Raw genomic sequence first — 18963 nt, 5'->3', positions numbered from 1 at the left:
TCATTTGGGACTGGTGACCTTGCACTACTAACACTTGTCGGTTCTGCAATATTGAACAATGCAGGAAGATAAATTGCAAGTTCAAGGACAAAAAAAGCATTGATGCATATTACACAAAATTAACACAAAACTAACTTACTAAGTGTCCAGTCAGTCTACTCAGAACTCACTCTGCCGTCATACACCTCAGAGCCCCGAAAGGACATATTTGCTAGGCATCTAGGGAATGCTAGAATATACTGTGACGCATGAACAAGTGTTCTGGTCCTCTGTTCATTTCATTCTTTGGCATCTTGGCTTGGTGACAGCATCTCTCAGCATTTACATATAACATTTGTGGGAATTGCAACCTGTAGTGCAGATATTACACTGGCAATGTCAAATGGAAACATGAAACCACAATGTTTCATGCTTCAAGCTCTGCCTTGTGCTAATGCAAGGAATTTCCTTTCAGATCAACTTCCAGGAGTGTGAATGTGAAGGGGGCTTAAATCAGATCCAGCGTCTTGAAGTGTTGAGTGTTTTGACACAGCCTGGACCTGACCCGCAACCTTCTAATGCAGGCCTGTTGCTAGGGAAATAGACAAGGCAGCCATTGTGGCTCGCTGTTTTCTGACCAAGATGCTGACCTGTCAGTCGCCTGTCAAACTCCCCCTCCTTGAGTGAGGAATGCAATAGTGTACGTAAACCCTCTATTTCCTGTATACCATTACCATTGCACTTCACGGAGCGTATGCATTACCCTTTTCTGAGATAAAGTGTGGCGAACCATTTTCTTTGGGAACTTTTTTCTTCTCAGTGGACTTTTCAGTTTCCCTAAAGTCCTCCGAGGGCCATACTAAATTCATGAAAAACCGATGCAACAATTAAACAAATCTATTATATAAGGACTTGTTTGATTTTCATAACAGTCCCTGTGAGGTTTTGTTTTCAGAATTGTATGATGTTTGAACAAAATACTGTTGTTCCCCATCGCTACTCTATAATACATAGAGCTAAATTCCTGGATAGAAGTTCTGCTCCATTAGAACACTACTTCAGCAGGATTACATTAAAATACTATATTTTGAAATACTTGTTCATTAAAAGGATGTACAAAAGCTAAAAAAAACAACCCAATGGCACATACATTAATTGCATGTTATTGTAGAGCAACTTGCACACATAAATATGTTCCATTTACATCACATTATGCTGATTGTCCATTAGCAATGTAAAGCCGCACAATATTTGATTACATCCATAACAAGAGCTGTATCACTATCAACAATTCTGCCTTTATTAATGCAACAAGAGTGCATACTAATGAAGAGACCTTTTCCAAGGCCAAACAAAAAACATTTGTTAACATGCTCTGCTGTTAAGACCAGGGTGGTATGAAATATGCAGAACTCTGGTACAACATATTAAAAAATGCTTTTAATTTTTTGACGCTCATGTTGCTAAATAAGGGAACAATGTCATTATACATCCTGAAACCACAGTTTGGCAAGCATCAAAAGACTAATTCTAAGAATGGCTTGCTTTTTATTTAATGTTTATCTGTTACACCATGGAGATAAACAAAAAATAAACAATAAAAAAAAAAGATTCTGTTCTGCCATCAACCCAGTCCTTCAAGACAGAACTATTACGTGATCGAACGTGAGCTAACAAAAACGAAGAAAGATAGCAACAACACGGTAACGCAAGACAACAACAAAGAAGTCACATAAGAGGAGGTAATGATTGTGGTCTTTTACAGAAATATCCCTAACTTAAAGAAAAGACCATGAAAAAAGGAGCTGTTAAATAAGCACTTTCAGGCTTCCCACAGTGCCATGACCTGGTCCTCCATTTCTGAGGTCCGCTGGACTTTGTGTTCCAGGTTTGGTGTACCCATGTTATTTTACTGGTATGCTTTTATTTTGATGGCCTGACTTGACTGGCTAGTGGATATGTTGTGCTGATAATTCCCGATGTTTCCTGAGAGTTGCCAAAGACACCGGAGGCGGGAGAGTTGGAAAAAATGGTCATTGACAAAAAAAGAAATGCTTTGGAAATTGAAAGAAGAAACACTTCTTACCGCCTGGTGAACTCACTGATGCAAAATATGACATGGGGTAGGGCATTTTTATTTATTTATTTTTTTAATGTACTGCCGCTTCCTTGTTCCTGAGTCAGGTAGCTTCAAGATTGGCTACATTCCGTTTCACCTCAGAATTCACTGAACAATGACTCGTTTCCCCACAAACGAAGACTTTTGGTTGTAAATATTGAACACGTTTAATATTTAAGATTCTCGGCCCTGACCCATTTCTGACCCTATTATCAGGACAAATTCGCTGTTAACTCGGGCTGCACGACATTGGAAAAAAACGATATTGCGATTCTTTCTTAAACATGCGACATATATTGCGATGTGAAATAATACAGGATCAGTGTTGGAAAAGTTCATTTTCTACAAAAACTAGTTCAGTTCATAATTCGAAATTTTGAAGTTCACCAGTCTAAAAATGAGCGAGTTCCTAATTCTTATTTTTTTTTCCTTCCCCAATATGTTGCTGATGGGCTATTGCCCTCAAAATACTGGTATTTCATTTCCCCATTGTTGCCACCCATTAAGTCCACACTAAAGGCTTCCTTATACTCGCGCGGGCGGCGACCGCGCTGACGTCACTGCGGCTGTCCCCCGCGTAGTTTGCCTTTATACTCGGGTGCAACCCACGCACGCTGTTTTGAAAGTGTGCTGCAGTTCTCCTCCAAGTCGGGGGTGTCGCTACGGCTGGTATTGGATAGGACACCACAGGGTGTCGTTTCCTCTGCATTTTTTTTTTGGCAATTCCGGTAGCCGTTTTTAATTTCCTTTCAGTAACAAAGAACAAAAGCAACAACAATGGCGACAGAACAAATGGACCTAGATGACCAGATGATACGTTTAATTATGCTGCAAAATCGATTGAGAAGGCGGCGACGTAGATGGTATGTAGTACCAAGGGGCACGCTGAGTAAGTCATCACAGCATGTGACTAAAACGGACCAATCACGAGAGATGATCTCTCGACGTTCGACGTGTAGCAACTATTTTTGTCGGGTGCGCGGCAAGCTACGCAGAGATGCTGCGCGGGGCAATTCGTCGGTCACATGATGCAATGCGGGGGTTGTCGGCCGCGCGACCGTGGGTGTATAAAGAGGCCTTAATAGCCAACTGCAGCTTTCACCATGCAATCTTCAAAACATGAAAAAAAAACTTGCTGCTTGAATGGTTTTATTTATTTATTTATTATTATTATTTTTTTTTTAAATACGAATTAAACCAAAACAGGAAGTTTGTCCTTAATGTGCAAACAAAAACACAGTATGACAGGAACGATGGTGAAAGGACATTGATAACTTTGCATTCATGCAGCTCTGGGTACATACAGGTTTTGAAGAAAAATATGCTGCCATCCAAGCAACGTCTTTTTCATGGACTCCCCTGCTTCAGCGAGACAATGCCAAACCACATTCTGCACGTGTTACAACAGCGTGGCTTTGTAGTAAAAGAGTGCGAGTACGAGACCGGCCTGCCTGCAGTCCAGACCTGTCTCCCATTGAAAATGTGTGGTGCATTATGAAGCGCAAAATATGACAACGGAGACCCCGGACTGTTGAACAGCTGAAGCTGTACATCAAGCGAGAATAGGAAAGAATTCCACCTACAAAGCTTCAACAATTAGTGTCTTCAGTTCCCAAACGTTTATTGAATGTTGTTAAAAGAAAAGGTGATGTAACACAGTGGTAAACATGACCCTGTCCCAGCTTTTTTGGAACATGTTACAGCCATAAAATTCTAAGTTAATAATTATTTGCTAAAAACAAAGTTTATCAGTTTGAACATTAAATATATTGTCTTTGTAGTGTATTCAATTAAATATAGGTTGAACATGATTTGCAAATCATTGTATTGTGTTTTTATTTATGTTTAACACAACATCCCAACTTCATTGGAATTGGGGTTGTACATAGACCATTTTACACTCGAGACTATGTGAGTCGCAGGATGCACATGGAAACTGAGTCCCAGCCCTGGAACAATGAGTCCCTGCAACTTATCACCATGGAATACAGATAAAGTAATCCTCCACGATATCACGGTTCTTGCTTCGCAGTCCTGCAGTTTCGCAGTTAGTGGAGATTTTTATTAGTTGTTACTCTATATTTATATTTTTTACACTGTTTGTACAATATTTTTGTGTTATCCATTGCCCTTGCTCTGTCTCAATAAATTATGTGTTTTGGCCAGCCACGATATACATTTTTTTTTAGGATGTTACATTTTTCCCAAAACTATCACCATAAACGATAGTATCGATGTTTTTTACATGCCACTGATATAATGATATTAGAGCATAAAAATTCAAGTAAATCCTTTTTAAGAACAATTAACTTAATTCTAAAGAATATTGAACATTAGCATTGTAATGTAGAGCAATAAATATCTTAGCTAAATAAAAAATATAATAAAACAGACCCACACCCTGTTCACAAAAATTGCACTTAAATAAATAAACATTTGGCACAGAGGTACAGAGTCAATAACTGACTAAAAAGGCCCAGAAAATGTCTTAAAGCCTGACAAATGAGTGAATTAAAAAACAAACAATGTATGTACTTGAAAGCATTTGGGTGCTGCCACAGTTTTTACTTTTTATTCTTAATTTTTTTTATTGTTGTGTTATGTACTGTATAATTTCTGCTGCCTGTATACTTGCCTCTTGGCTTTTGAAAAAGTGATTTTATATCTCAATAAACCTTTACCTGGTTAATCATAAATAAAATGTCAAATAAGGCCCGCCCTCGAGCTGTTGGACTGAGACCTTCACCTGTCAATCAAATGACGCTGAAAATGAGTTCGTTGAAGTCAACTACTGCCTGAATATTGATAACGTGTGCCGTTGTGGCTATGGTGACAGTTAACTTTCCCATATGTGTGTGCGTGTTATGTAGGGAACACACACACACACACAACTCTAAGCGCTGACATACTAAACGATGTCGCCGCAGTTGAGTGAGCTGTTTAGTTATAGCTTGCGAACTCGTTAGCTCGCAGCCTAGCGAATGTAATAAATAGTTAGCTTTCCCTAAAGTATCCCAGCTATTTGCATCTACGGAGCAAACACCATTCTGCCAGCGGCTTGCTGCATCGGTGTTACCACAACAATGAAAATGTATATCGAGTCCAGAAAAAAACTTCTGTGTCCATTATATTTATCGAACGATAACCTGCTCTACTCTGCCTCTGATTGGCTAATACCAACACAGGACACATACTTTTACGGTACGTTCAGAAATGCAGTCCAAGTGGGCTCTATACACTCTGGACCGGTCGGAAACTCAAGAGTGTTGTTGGAGTCTGTTGTTCGGTTATTCAGAGCACCACACCCCGGGAGTGCCGGAGTACACTCCTGCCAATCTGACTCGGAGACAGAGCCTGGGAGAGTCAGGCAGGACGAGCATGGAAGTTGTTCAAGCAAGGCAGTCGCTCATAAATTCAAAGAAACGGAGCCAGCTCTGTCTCTCAGAACACACCACTCTCAGGGTAGAGTTAGGGCGTCAGATTGAACTTCCGAACATACCCTTAGTGTAGTCCTCCTTTGATTCACCGTGTGAAAGCTCTTCACCATCGCTCTCGCTCTCTCTCTCTCACACACACACACACACACACACACACACACGTTCGGCGGGTTTTAAGCCATGTGTCTATGGACGCAGATCGAAATCACTTCATGTGTCCCTGCTAATTTTTATGCGTCTCAGACACAGGACGCACATCAAACAAAATCCCTGCAGTGTTTTAACTAAAGAATTCTGATACAAATAATTTTCCTAGTAATCCATTTTTACAATTATGTACTGCTTTACAAAAGAACACATTCATTCCCATTTACGCAGTGTCCATGAATGCACCTCCCACACTCATACCGCTGCCTGCCTAGTTTCATTCTGAAGAGCGAACTAGGAAATGCAGCAGGTGTACATCGTTTCCCGTGTCCTCATTCATAGTTATCATAACAGGAGATAAATATAAAACACTCTGGGCTACTCCGTGTGTTGTTTGGAACATTATAATTGACCAAAACATGGGTGCTAATCTTAGGAGCATCTCCAAACAGGTCCCGCTGCTAGTCACTTTTATTATTACAGTTCACTGTATATTACAGTACACCAACATTGCAGCAGACCCTGCGATGTGACTACTGCGTACAAGTGCATCGCAATGACGATGCTCAAACAAAATATTGTGCAGCCTTAGTCTTAACACACCTCAGAAAACAGGATAATTTGTTCTATCAGACACTGTTCCACGGTCGCCATTGTTGTTGCTTTGTTCCGGAAAGTAAAGTAAAAACGGCTACCGGAAATGGCCAAAATAATACAGCGGAAACTCCACCCTGTGGTGTCCTAGCCAATATCAGTCGCAGCGACACCCCCGACTTGGAGGTGAACTGCAGTACATTTTCAAAACTCTGCGCATAGGGTTGCGCTCGAGTATAAAGGCAAACTACGTGTGTGACGTTGGCGCGGTCGCCGTCCACCCAAGTATAAAGAAGCCTTTAGTGTTAAGCAATGTCTTTGTAATGGCATCATTTATGATGCACCTATTCAAGTGCCCCTTTTTATAAGCTCTGATTTTTGTAGCATGAACACAGAAATTGGTCAGAGGGATCATTAGAACACCATTTATCAACAAGGCATCAAGGAAGGTACTGTACATTAACCCATAATAACGCAAGATAAAAGATGATTTCAAGGCATTTTTCATTTGAATGTGCTTAAAAAAAAAGACTTGCAAGAGTATACTTATATGTATATATATATATATATAAGGCATATGTAGAGGGTGTATCTTGTAGCTTTGCTCTTGTCTTACTGACAAACTTCTCAGGCATCTTCTTAACACACAATTAACAATGGCTCCCAGTCTACCTGACCAAACATGTAGGTCATAAGAGATGCATAACAAGGAAGCCAATTCTAATATGAGACCAGTTCAGGTGTCATCTTAAATGGGTGAAAAAAAAAAACCAGGCCAAACTTGGAAGATTTAAAGGGAGCATTTCAGAAAGACTGTAGACTGACTGTCTTATCTTGTTCCTGTTAGATTCTAATGATGTCACCATGGCGGCTAGATAGGACACCGAGTTTCCTCTACCACGGAGCTAATTCGTATTCTAGCACCAAACTGGTTCGTCTGAATTCTGCGCACAGATGCCCGCAGAACATGGGAGAGATAGATGAATGGAACATTTAAAAACAAAATACAATCCCGGACTGTTGGAGTCTGGACGAAAGCCCAAGGAGTCATAAGCCCTCCTTGTCCACTGACAGACTTTTCTCCCCCTCTTCCAAATAACACAATTCCAAATCTGACTCCCAACAAGCCAACATGCGTGACTTGACCACAAAGGGTCAGCGGGCGGCAAAGGAGTCTGCTCTGGGTGTCCAGAAAAATGATACTTTGTTGCATTTAACGTAGTCCATGCACTGTGCTGTATTTAACACACTTTCAGAGTAGCTACAGGGTGGCATTGCCTTGAGACCTCCAATTGGGGATTAACATTCATCTCCATCCATCGTCTGATCCAATTATGGATGTAATGGGCTAAATCCTCCAGGAACAGGAATGTAATTTGTGATCAACGGCAACCTCCATTAAAACACACCCACCTCCCCTTCTCTGCCATTTGGATGTATGGTGTGTCTGGAGCCTCATGTGACATTTGTACACAGGGGTCCTCGGTTTACAACAGTCTTGGCATACAATGTTGAGGCTACACGACACGCAATGAACTTTTCATTTCATTTCTTTATATTTTCATATATTTTCATGAATTATGACTTTACTACTCAGTTACTGTTAATGACTAATGTAGCGTATATTGGTCAAATGAAAATGTAATTTAGGAGAAAAGAATAAGCCGGAAGAGACGCTTGCGTTAATTCCGGTTTATCGTAATTTTTATTTTATTTGTTAAAATCAAACTAATGTCTCGAAAGGGCACCATGTCACTTTTTATAAGTATAAACTTTAGGAGAAATGACGGGAATCAGTCTTATCTGATGGTTGGTACACTTTATGACATTTTGAGTTCTAGATTACAGGTTTACTTAAACTCAGAACACACAAAATACAACCAAAAGTGGAATTTTATGGTATATTTAATGACATCTAAGGAAACAGACACCTACAACTACAAAAATAAAATAACACTAATGGTAAAAGAAATAAAGAAAATTAGGTGGAGGAAAATGGAAAAGAGGACAATGTATGTGGTCGCTGGGCTAAAATAAATGAGCGTGAGCGTTTGATGCGTAAAGTCAGAGCAAGAGAAAGCAAAGTTGGGATTTCGTGTGAAGCTAGTAATTTCCCCAAAATTATTAGGCACTGGTGTTGTACATCATAGTAAGGATTGCAGTGTCGACTCACAAACGCAGATCAGCTAGTGGGTGGTAGTCTCTCTTTGGAAGTGGCTCAGGAAGCAAGGCAACAGATTTGGTTGCAGACGAAAAAGATGCAGGAAAATAAAAACTAAATAAAAGAGGCGGGAGAAGAAAAATGGCTGGTCGTTACACCTTCTTGGGAGAACCGGACACCTCTCTTCCTGCCTCTTTTTGTGCCTCGCTGGCAATTTCAGAGCGGTTCTGCTTGGTTTGAAGCGTACCCGGTACCTTCGTAGTAGCGGCTCTGATCGCTTAGCGGAGGCCCACGTTTAGGCTGGGAAGCCATGTCGGTTCTATCCCGGTTCGCGGTTACCAAGCCGTGTGCCCGCACAAAAGGGAAACGGGGGAGGGGTGGCCAACGGGTAGCCCGGCTGGCGAGCTGCCAGCAAGGTAAGAGGAGAAAACACAAGACTAGACTAGCGGGAGAAGGTGTGAGTTATGAGTTAAATATCCCAGAGCTGGGGCGTAGGAAGAGGGATTGCCGACTTGAAGAAGACCACACCCATCAGCCTGAATCTTGTCTACAAATTTTATCAAATGGGTTTAAAACCATATTAATCTAAAACACTCCCAACTTTGTACTGTCACGCAGGGAATCATTGTTTAAACTTTGGTCGTGGCAGATCGGTTGCTTATTGTTCAAGACAACATTTCGTACTGTTTGATTTCAATCACAAGGAACAGCTTTCAAAATCTTGCAGAGGACCTGTGAAACTGACAATAGTGACACAGACACCAAGGCATAGATTTGGAATATTTCTACAGAGTTTGTAAGATATCAAAACGGACATTTTATCTTCTGTTAACAAACATCAAAGGAGAGTTGGTTGGAGCTTGCAGTTCACGTGCATGTTTGAATATTAACCAGATAGTCTTCTTGAAGGAAGGGTCCCCTCAACCTTTTGGTCGGGGAAGGAGTCGTTTGAAGCCAGGAATCAAGATTTGACGGGAAGCTGCTAATTAGGTTAAGGTCCACTTGACGTACAGGCATTCTCCTAGTGGCCGTCTCACAGCAGGGCAGTGTGGAGGAGTGGGGTTATCAAGTGGTTGGGAGTCCCTGTGTCACCTGAGTTTGCAGAGCGCATGTCCACTACACTAACGACGGCGCTTTCTGATTTAACGACAGAATTGGGTTATATCGCCAAAGCAGAAACAGAACTCCATATTGAACAGAGCATTTTCGTGAAAGACGACGATGATGAAATCATTTCTTTGAAGGCCTTTTTTTTCTCCATGACGATAACTTGAAAACATGGCTCTTAGATGACTAAATCATGACGAGACGTGTGCGAGTTTTCGTTGATGAGAGTGGACAAAAATCTTAGTGGGTGTTTGTTCTGTCAGATGTTCAAAATGCACGGTCACCGTAAGAAGATTGTTAAAAAGGGAGCTGGAATGTCTGCTAATGGGAAGCGAGAGGGTAGTCAGATTGCTTTGACTCACGTGCTTACCCTGCCTTGCTCTTGCTCGTCCCCTGCCCTGCATGTTGTGTTGTGTGAAAGGAATTAGACTGAGTTTATTCCAGAGTTGTGCAGTCAACTCAGTAGTTATTTGTTGTTGCACAAAAGCAATAACTAAAGTCCTTTTAACATATACGTATTATGTTACTCGGCTTGTGATACATTTTTGCATTATAGTAAGCTTTTTACATTATAGTAAGCTTAAAGGAGCAAAAACCTTTGGTGCAAATGAGCTATTAGCTACCTTCAGGCTAAAGTTATCTTTGTTATGCTAACATCAATTCATTTGCTTATGTGTGTTACTCTCAAGTGTAGAAAATGCAGGGATTTTTGGCTGGGCAGCAAGTGTAATGCATTGTCATACTGAGCCATGTTTGAGTGACTGACTGAAACATGAAGGGAAATGTAACATTTTAGTCCTGTTGCTAACTGCAAACTTTGCCTGCTTGTGTCTCATTTTCATTTCACTCATAAAGATTATAACAGAGTCATGTGCAAAGCTTTCAATAACCTTTATGAAGCTAGCAAAGCTAACAAATCTATATCTATAGCCTGTTTAAATGTATAGCAATCATATGGTTGTGGTATTGCTCATAATTAAGTGGTTTTCCCAGGGGAAGAGGGTTAGGAGCCCTCACTATAAGAACTGGGCCCCCTGAGTCGAACAAATGATCACATAAAAGTAAAGCCTTTGTTATTTTGGTTTTGTTTTTTTAAATTTAATTGACCCATTTTGTCTGCTACTGCTGGTGGTGGACAAACTTGTTGTTCAGAGTAGGGCTGGGCGATTATGGAAAAAGCAATGATTTTGATTGATATCGAAATCACGATTAATAAACACGATTATTCATTGATTTTGAAATTTAGTATTTAACTATCAAAACTCAACTTTAAATATAACTTAACAACCAGAAAATTAATTGGTAACAACATATATATTAAAAACTGAAATAAAAAAATAAAATAAAATACAGCCATCGCTAAAAATATTGGCATGCCTGGGATGACTGTATTGTCTATTATATATATTTGTTTAAAAAAAAAATCCATCTCAATATTCTGGCATTTAGCAAATAGAAATATTCTTGGTAATCCCAATTGACCTAAAAAAGGAAAACTTTAGTCTGATTTCATGTCAGACAGTTAGGGGGGTGGGGGGAAAAAGCACGTCTTTTTATACAAAGCCATGCCTTTATCTGCTGTTCCTGCTGTATGCACCTTGGCCTCTTGGGGGCAGTGTGATGCGATGCATGCAAGGACCTGCGTACTATAGCAGGCAAAAAAAAAAAGTAGAAGTCAAAATATAACTTTATCAAACTCGTTTTTAGATTAGATGGACTATATGCCCGTGAGTATAGTCTGTCTATATGTGTTAGTATGGCGTTTGTATGTAAATATTTGTGAATTGAAGGTAAATCCCTCCCGTGATTTAATGCTAATGTTAGCTAGCCTGTCAATAGGTATTCTATTGACTGATAGCATAGGTTGGCGATTTTTAAACCGTATGTCTTGTATTTAAATATTCAATGCAAGTAATTATATTTTGCAGCCTTGAATTTTGGCCGATACCGATATCGGTCTGATCAGCAACAATCATACAGATTTTATTTTGTAGTATCGAATGTTAGAAAAGGATTGATGAAGTGACATTACTCAGAACAATAATCAGCAACAGTTAGTATGAGAAAAACTGACCCATTTATTAGGAAACAATGGGTTGCATAAAGTAACTTTAAAAATAAGAAGATACTACGATTGAATAAAATAAAATTAGGAAATCCTGAAAAATAACTTCAATAAAACTAATTACAAAAAAATATATATTTAAATTGCAACATAACCCCTGCTTAACTTAAACACACGCATATTCTACATTTGAAAAGATAAAATAAAAAATAATTAGAAAACCATGAAAAATAATCTCAAGAAATCCATACATTTTCTGAGGCGCTTATCCTCACAAGGGTCGCGGGAGTACCGGAGCCTATCCCAGCTATCATCGGGCAGGATGTGGGGTACACCCTAAACTGTTTGCCAGTCAATAGCAGGGCACATATAAAAAAACAACCATCCGCACTCACATTCACACCTACGGGCAATTTAGTGTCGTCAATTAACCTACCACGCATGTCTTTGGGATGTGGGAGGAAACGGGAGTGCCCGGAGAAAACCCACGCAGGAACAGGGAGAACATGCAAACTCCACACAGGCGGGTCCGGGGATTGAACCCCGGACCTCAGAACTCTGAGGCAGACGCTCTAACCAGTCGTCCACCGTACCACCTCTCAATAAATAAAAATACAAATTATACGTTTAAAGTGCAAAATAAAGTTGTTTTTTTTTGTCTACTGTCAATGTATGCTGGGAACATAATTTCCTTTCTCCACGTGTGGCAATACACTTTTGAACTTCTTGATGCAACGGTTATGGACAATCGGTGTTCCTGCTATGCATGTCATGGCCTCTGAGGGGCACTGTGATACACGCAATGAAATACACACTTGCAGTAACAAAGAAAGTAGAAGTCCCGATCGAATATTGTTTTAATAGCTCGTCTTTCACAGAGTTTGAAGAATATACAGGTATGCCAAAGAGTATTGTTATATTGCCTGTTTTTATGTGGTTATACAGCATTTGAGTACCAATATTCATTATTTTGAGAGAATAGTGCCACGAGTTCAATGCTAATTTTTGTTAGCTCGTCAATGGTGTATTTCATTCATCGAATGTTAGCTTTGAGCTAGCAATTTTTGTTAACAAAAAAAGAATGAAATAAAGGCTGTGATGTATTTCAACATTCAATCGGTGTAATTCTTTTGTTATGCGAGTTTAGTTTTACAGTGTACTTAAATTGGAGTCTCAATAAACTCCTTTAAGCATTCAACATTCACTTTGACTCCTTGCTACAATGTTAGCACCTTACCAACTTGTTGTGATCACGTGGGATCAGCATGCCGTACGGGCGCTGCTGGATGAAAGTGTATAAGACTACTTGTACAAGAGTGGCAAAATCTGAGATTTTAGATCCAATCTGATCCGATCATTGTTTTTTTGTTGACATTGGACCGATTTCCTATCTCGAAGATAGGATCGGGGCACCTCTAGTTAGCACCTTAGTAACCGGTTGTTGTGATTACGTGGTATCTGCATGCCATCCAGACTCTGCTGGATAGAAATGCTGGAGCGGATCCTCGAATGGACTGCTTGTATAAGAGTGATAAAATAGGATTTTTTAGATCCAGTCCGATCCGATACTAATTTTTTTTGCTGACATCGGAACGATTTCTGATCTCAAAGATTGCATTAGGACACCCCTAGTTCCAAAGGCAGGAACCTAACTTTGATCAGACAGAATGCACCATTAACTACAGATAACTGGCAAAGTTAGTAGTAACCTCATAATTTCACAGTAAATACTTGTATTAAAAATACTTTTAAGCCATAAATATAAAACAATCAAATGAATAACATTAAGTACTGCAGTAACTGACTGAGCCTGCTTTCATGAGCAGTTTGCCTTCATGAGCAGTTTGACCACTCCCCAAACTAATTCGTCAGTATACTGTCATAAACCGAGGACCTCCTGGATTGTGCTGAACAGCCAGATGCTTCCCTATGTTGCTCAATTTCTAGTTCTACACACACTTTTTTTTTTTTTTAATAAATCGCTGCTGCCCTTCTTCGGTGACATCACAAAAAGCCAGAAAGTAGTTTACTCACTGAGCTGAGGTCTGACGTGATGATCAATTGAATTCCAAGTTTTGTTTGACCAGACAGTTTTGGTGTACTCCAAATTGTAGCACATTTGAATCATTTGACTCTGGATCTGCACTTTAATCTGAATTCCCAACTAAATTTAACTCATCTTTGGCCCATGCCACATTTTATCACACACAACCAAGAGCAACACCTCCTTGGTGGAGGTAAGAAGTGCCACAGAAATCTGACTTTAGCATCAGTAGACCGGTGAAATATTGGCACAACGAAGCCAGATAGGGTCAGTGATAAATGCGGTGGTGGTGATGATGATGATGGATAACAGATAGGCACGGCTGGCCAAACACAACAAAACGCACACATGTACAGGAACATTTGTTCCCTCGCATCCAAAAACTGTAATTTTGAAAATATAGGCTTCGGCCTTGTATCATAGCCTGCAATTACAAGAGCACAACTCTTGGTCCGTACTTAAAAAAAGAGTCATATTTTAAAAAGTCACTCGTAAGAGTCATGTCACTTTAAATTTAAATATGTATTTACTTCCTTTCTGCAAGATTTTCCAGATTTGCAACACTTAAAAACGTACAAAGAAAATTAGCTATGCTATATTGCCAGAAAGATTGCCTTATTTCACAAACAAACAATGCCTATTATGACATCTGCATGGCCACATAAGTGATTGGATACATACATGGTGCTGATGATTGAGTCAGTGTGAGGAAATGCTTGTGTGAGAGGTCATGACAATATGAGACAGCACTTATGTTCTCTATGAAAAGAATGTCTACTTCGAGCCAGATGTCTGTAGCTTCCTTCCTGCGCTGTTAAGTTAGAAAGACAGAAAAGTTTAATGCAGACGTGACTACAATTTGGGGGTATTATGGTAAAACAAAATTTAAGTGGAAAACAATATTACACTTCCCCATGTCCAGTGGAATAGACTATTGTCATCAACAACTATGCTTGTTTTAAGAGAGGAGTCTACGGTATATTACGTGAAGGGGACAAGACAAGATAGTATTAAATTAAATACATTTTTATTATACTGAATTCAACATTTAAAAAAAATTGAAATTATTGTTGTGATGCATAGAGATTAAATTTCTTGACTAAAACCGAAATTGGGTGTGTAATGCCGAAAACCGAAACACCAGGGAGGGATTATTAATCAAATTGAATTTGTAAGCGATTTTCATTAAAAAAAAAAATTTAAAAAGCGACACAAAACACCATTGTCTGACTAATAAAGGTTACCATACTCTCTAAATATTTATTATATTAATGTACTCTTAAATTTATGGGCCCATTTTCTCAAGTGACGTCGCAGTGACATTAATTCATTTCCGGTTCATGTATGCAGTGTACAGGCTTGCGCGCTGGCCGCAACAAAGCTATGAGTTATAAACCATAAACAACATGTCATTTTGGCTGTTTTATTTCGGTGACAAAAGTCCTTCTGTCCCAAACTGAAAATGTACTGTCGGGGTATTTTCGGCAGAAACATTTCGGCCGCCGAAGTTTCGGTGGATCACTAATTAAGCGTAGGATTTTAACTTTACTGCGATTGGCTGGTGACCATTCCAGAGTGTACCCAACCTCTTGCCCGAAGTCAGCTGGGACATGTTCCAGAACGCTGATAAGCGGTATAGAAAATAGATGTACGGATGGACTTGAACTTTATTCAATGAATCCAACTAATTTTATTCTGAGAATTTTATAATTTTAACTTTATATTCCATAAGTATGACAAGACTGCAACATACCACGTGACATCATATTCCAGTATTGCAAGACAGCAACTCCCCAGGGATAAAATGTTTATTTTTTTTTAAATTAATGGTTTCATTAATAAATCTGACATAAACAGTGTTGACTAGAGGGGATCTTCTAAGGCCAAACAGTACTTTGCAGGACACTTTCCACTGGGAAAAGAAACTTTTGGCATTTGTGCATGCATTTTAAATCGCATTCTTGTCATGCAAGAGTAAAATAAGTTATGCACTTTTACTAAAACATAGAAACAAACTTAGAACCCCAGTGACAAATGACATCAGCCCAATGAGACAGAGATTCACATCTCTCAATCTTAATGGTCACACAACTATAAAAAACGGTGTTAATGTTAAAACACAAAATCAAACTACTCAGTCTTAAATTTAATGACTAATGATGAATGTCAGATGTGCCTCACCCTCTCGTCCATCAATTTTCTATCGCGCTTGTCCTCAATTATGGCTGCAGGTGAGCTGGAGCCCATCCCAGCTGACTTTTGTGTGAGGCAAGGGACACACTGGAATGGTCGCCAGCCAATTACAGGGCACAAACAAACAATCATTCACACCTATGAACAATATACTGAGTTTAGAGTCTTCAATGAACCTAACATGCATGTTTTTCAATGTGTGATGAAGCCAGAGTGCGCGGAGAAAACACACCCAAGAACGGGGAGAACACGCAAATTCCACCCAGGAGAGCATGAGCCGTGATTCTAACCCACAACCTCTCAACTGTGAGGCAAATGTGCTAACCAGTATTTCACTATGCTGCCCTTTTCCCCATTGTCTATTTTTAAGAACATTTTGTTTAGTTATTCTCTTTAACACCTCATTTTGAGACTGTTCCTTTAAGTGTTGCAATAAAAAGCCAAAGAAAAAGCAAAAGGCACACCAATGGGGGATATTTAAACTCTGCGACTTAATGTGTATTATTTTGGTTGAAGTCTGAATTGTATTACCTCAAGTGCGCTTGGACTTTAGCTGTTCCACTGTACAAAGGGGTCCGCTTTACAGTGGTCCCAACATACGGCGGTATGAGGTTATGAAGAGTGCACAACCAGTTTGCAGTGGCGCCAGAATGTCATTGCAAGAAGTTGTGCTTAAGTTACCCGCTTACTGTTTTTTTTAATTTGATTAGTTTATATGTATGGCCCATGTTTTTCATACACATTTACTGTAATTATGACTAGTATTGCGTTACTTGTGTAGGTTAGTGATAGGCTACTGCGCACTCCGACTTGCGTACAACTTCAGGTTATGTTGTTGATCCATAATGAACAAGCACCAACGCTGCTTCACTGTTTTTAGGTGAGTAAATGTCACTGAAGGCTATGGCGAAAGATGATGGTGTGACACATCAGAGTGCTGAAGTGTAAGAGTGGGACTGATGTGTGATGCTGAGGCTCAAATAATGTTCTTGTGTGCACCAGAAATGAAGACAGAAAATGAGTCATTTGATTACATACTGAAAATGACAACTGCAGTATTTAAACAGAAATTACATGAGCTGCTAGCATATTGTAAATAACATATACTATGTCACACCATTTAAAAACTCTTTCAAGGTGATGTCACAGAATTAGGCTGCGAGATCCATGGAATAAATTTGTCCCCTTTGACCCTTCGCAAAGAAGTGCTTAAGGACACAACGGACACATTTACAAAACAAACGGACTTAAGTATTGAATCCAAAGACAAACCAAAGCTCCACACGGAAGAAACGGAACTTAAGTCTTACATCTTATATTAGCTCCCATGCCAAATGAAACAAGGTCATTTTCTTTGTTTATAAGAAGTGGTGTCATTGCATTTTGCCTGATATTGTGTCAATTTATGCTTGGTTTTCATTATGTTATGACTATACAAGGTGTCTGATGATACCAATTGGCAAATCAACAGCTAGATTTAGCTGTAAAAAAAGGGTTTAACGTGCATATTGTGGTCTTTATCACACAAAGTTGCTGATATGGTGAAACGCTCATTTTATGAGGCCTCAGCAAAATGGGGGTGATTTTCATTCATGGGGCGTTTTGAATGATCACCTCATCTGAAGCGAGTTTTAACATCAACACCTGTGAAAACTGCGATGTGCGGCAACCTGTCGGGTGTCACGTCGCGTGAAAAAGGGTGTCATGTAGGGATACGATTGCCATTAATACAGATAGCCCCCCCAAACCACAAACGGAGCCATTGTTGTTATATGCGGCTCGTTGCTGGCCCTCTCTCTCTCTCGCTGGCTCTCCTTCTCTCTCATCAGCTAACCCTAATTTGTTTGCACGGCTAACTTGTCCACTAATCAGCTTAACGCTCCCGTGCAATGTCACGTCCCCCCGTCGTAAGAAAACCAACTCAGAAGATATACAGAGGAATCCCATATTATTGAAGCACACATATTCCATGAGAGTAGAGTTACCAAACCAGTTAGCTGGTCGGCTATCTCGTTAGCCTTCGTTCACAATAGCGCCAATGGAATCGACCTCAGCTGAATTGGCGTTAGCACGGCAGCATCATTAGCCGCGGCAGGCCAACAACATTTGGCTGCTCTCAGAAATAGGAAAACGAGTGACATGTTGGGCTAAATACGAGATAGTTTGCTAGGGGGAGAGAAGGCAACTTTGACGTCAAAAGGCTTCCCTTCGTGAATGGCACTTGTCAATGGCAACAGAGGAAGCTAGGTGGCTAATGCTAGCTGGTAGCACGGTGCCCGTGCGCACTCACCAAGACGAGTAGCCTTGCTCCGCCATCTCGCCGACAACAGTGGAGCTGGCTCCACTACTGTGGCTCACACGGATTCGGGTCCCCGGCGACGGCCCGTTGGGACCTCGGTCAAGAGGGGTGTGCGGGTGTTGGAGAAGGGGGCTCTTTCGGCGTTTCCCTCCTAGTCCGTCGCCCTAGCGGCTACTTGTCGGTGATAACATGGTGATGCATCCCGACAGCAGCTAGCCAAGCCACCAGCCGAATATCGTGCACTAGAAACGGCTCCGATGAGGGGGGTTGCTGTGGTTAGGTGGACAAGACAAAAGCACCCCCCGAAACAGCAACACAAACGTTGTTTACGTTGGTTGCTTTTTCCGCTGCCGTCCGTCCGTAAACCCCCCCACCCCCCCCAGCCGAGAAGGCTCGGTCTCCAGCGATGCTACACCCGCTGTAAATCCATATTCAGTGCGACGGTGCCTGGATAATTTCGGCTTGTTCCTCAAGTCTGCAGCCCTCGCTGTTATGGAAGACGTCGTTTTGCTTTGTCTATAACGAGAGTGGCGGGGCGCGCGCACTCGCCCTGCTGCCCGTGCACGCGGAGAGGGCTTTGCAAGTAGGACGAGCACTGGAACGCTTTTGTGCACCCGAAAGCCTCGCACAAAAAAAACAAAAAAACGAACGGCTTCGGTTGCACTTACAGCGCCGCACAGGTTTAAACGCGTCAAAAGCAACACATTTGGATCATTTTGATATTTATTTGAAAACACATCAAACATGGCACTATTCTGGAAAGAGCTGAGCTCCCCCAGAGAAAAAAAACTTTTCCAAACTAAAAGAAGATGTCTTAT

At 40.5% G+C, this 18963-nt stretch overlaps 1 protein-coding gene across 1 annotated transcript in view; it reads right to left on the bottom strand.

Annotated features, from left to right (window-relative positions):
• The window catches only part of sppl3 (signal peptide peptidase 3), a 39136-nt gene extending 20394 nt beyond the window's left edge, over positions 1-18742 (bottom strand). The window contains exon 1 of the mRNA XM_061799333.1: positions 18137-18742. Within this exon, the coding sequence (XP_061655317.1) occupies positions 18137-18162 (26 nt within the window). The 5' untranslated portion in view covers positions 18163-18742. The remainder of the gene's footprint in view (positions 1-18136) is intronic.
• Between the last annotated feature and the right edge of the window lie 221 nt (positions 18743-18963).

Source organism: Phyllopteryx taeniolatus, chromosome 15, assembly GCF_024500385.1.
Source record: "Phyllopteryx taeniolatus isolate TA_2022b chromosome 15, UOR_Ptae_1.2, whole genome shotgun sequence".
NCBI lineage: Eukaryota > Metazoa > Chordata > Actinopteri > Syngnathiformes > Syngnathidae > Phyllopteryx > Phyllopteryx taeniolatus.
The sequence above is the reverse complement of the archived record's forward strand: the minus strand, read 5'-3'. Positions and strand labels throughout refer to the sequence as shown.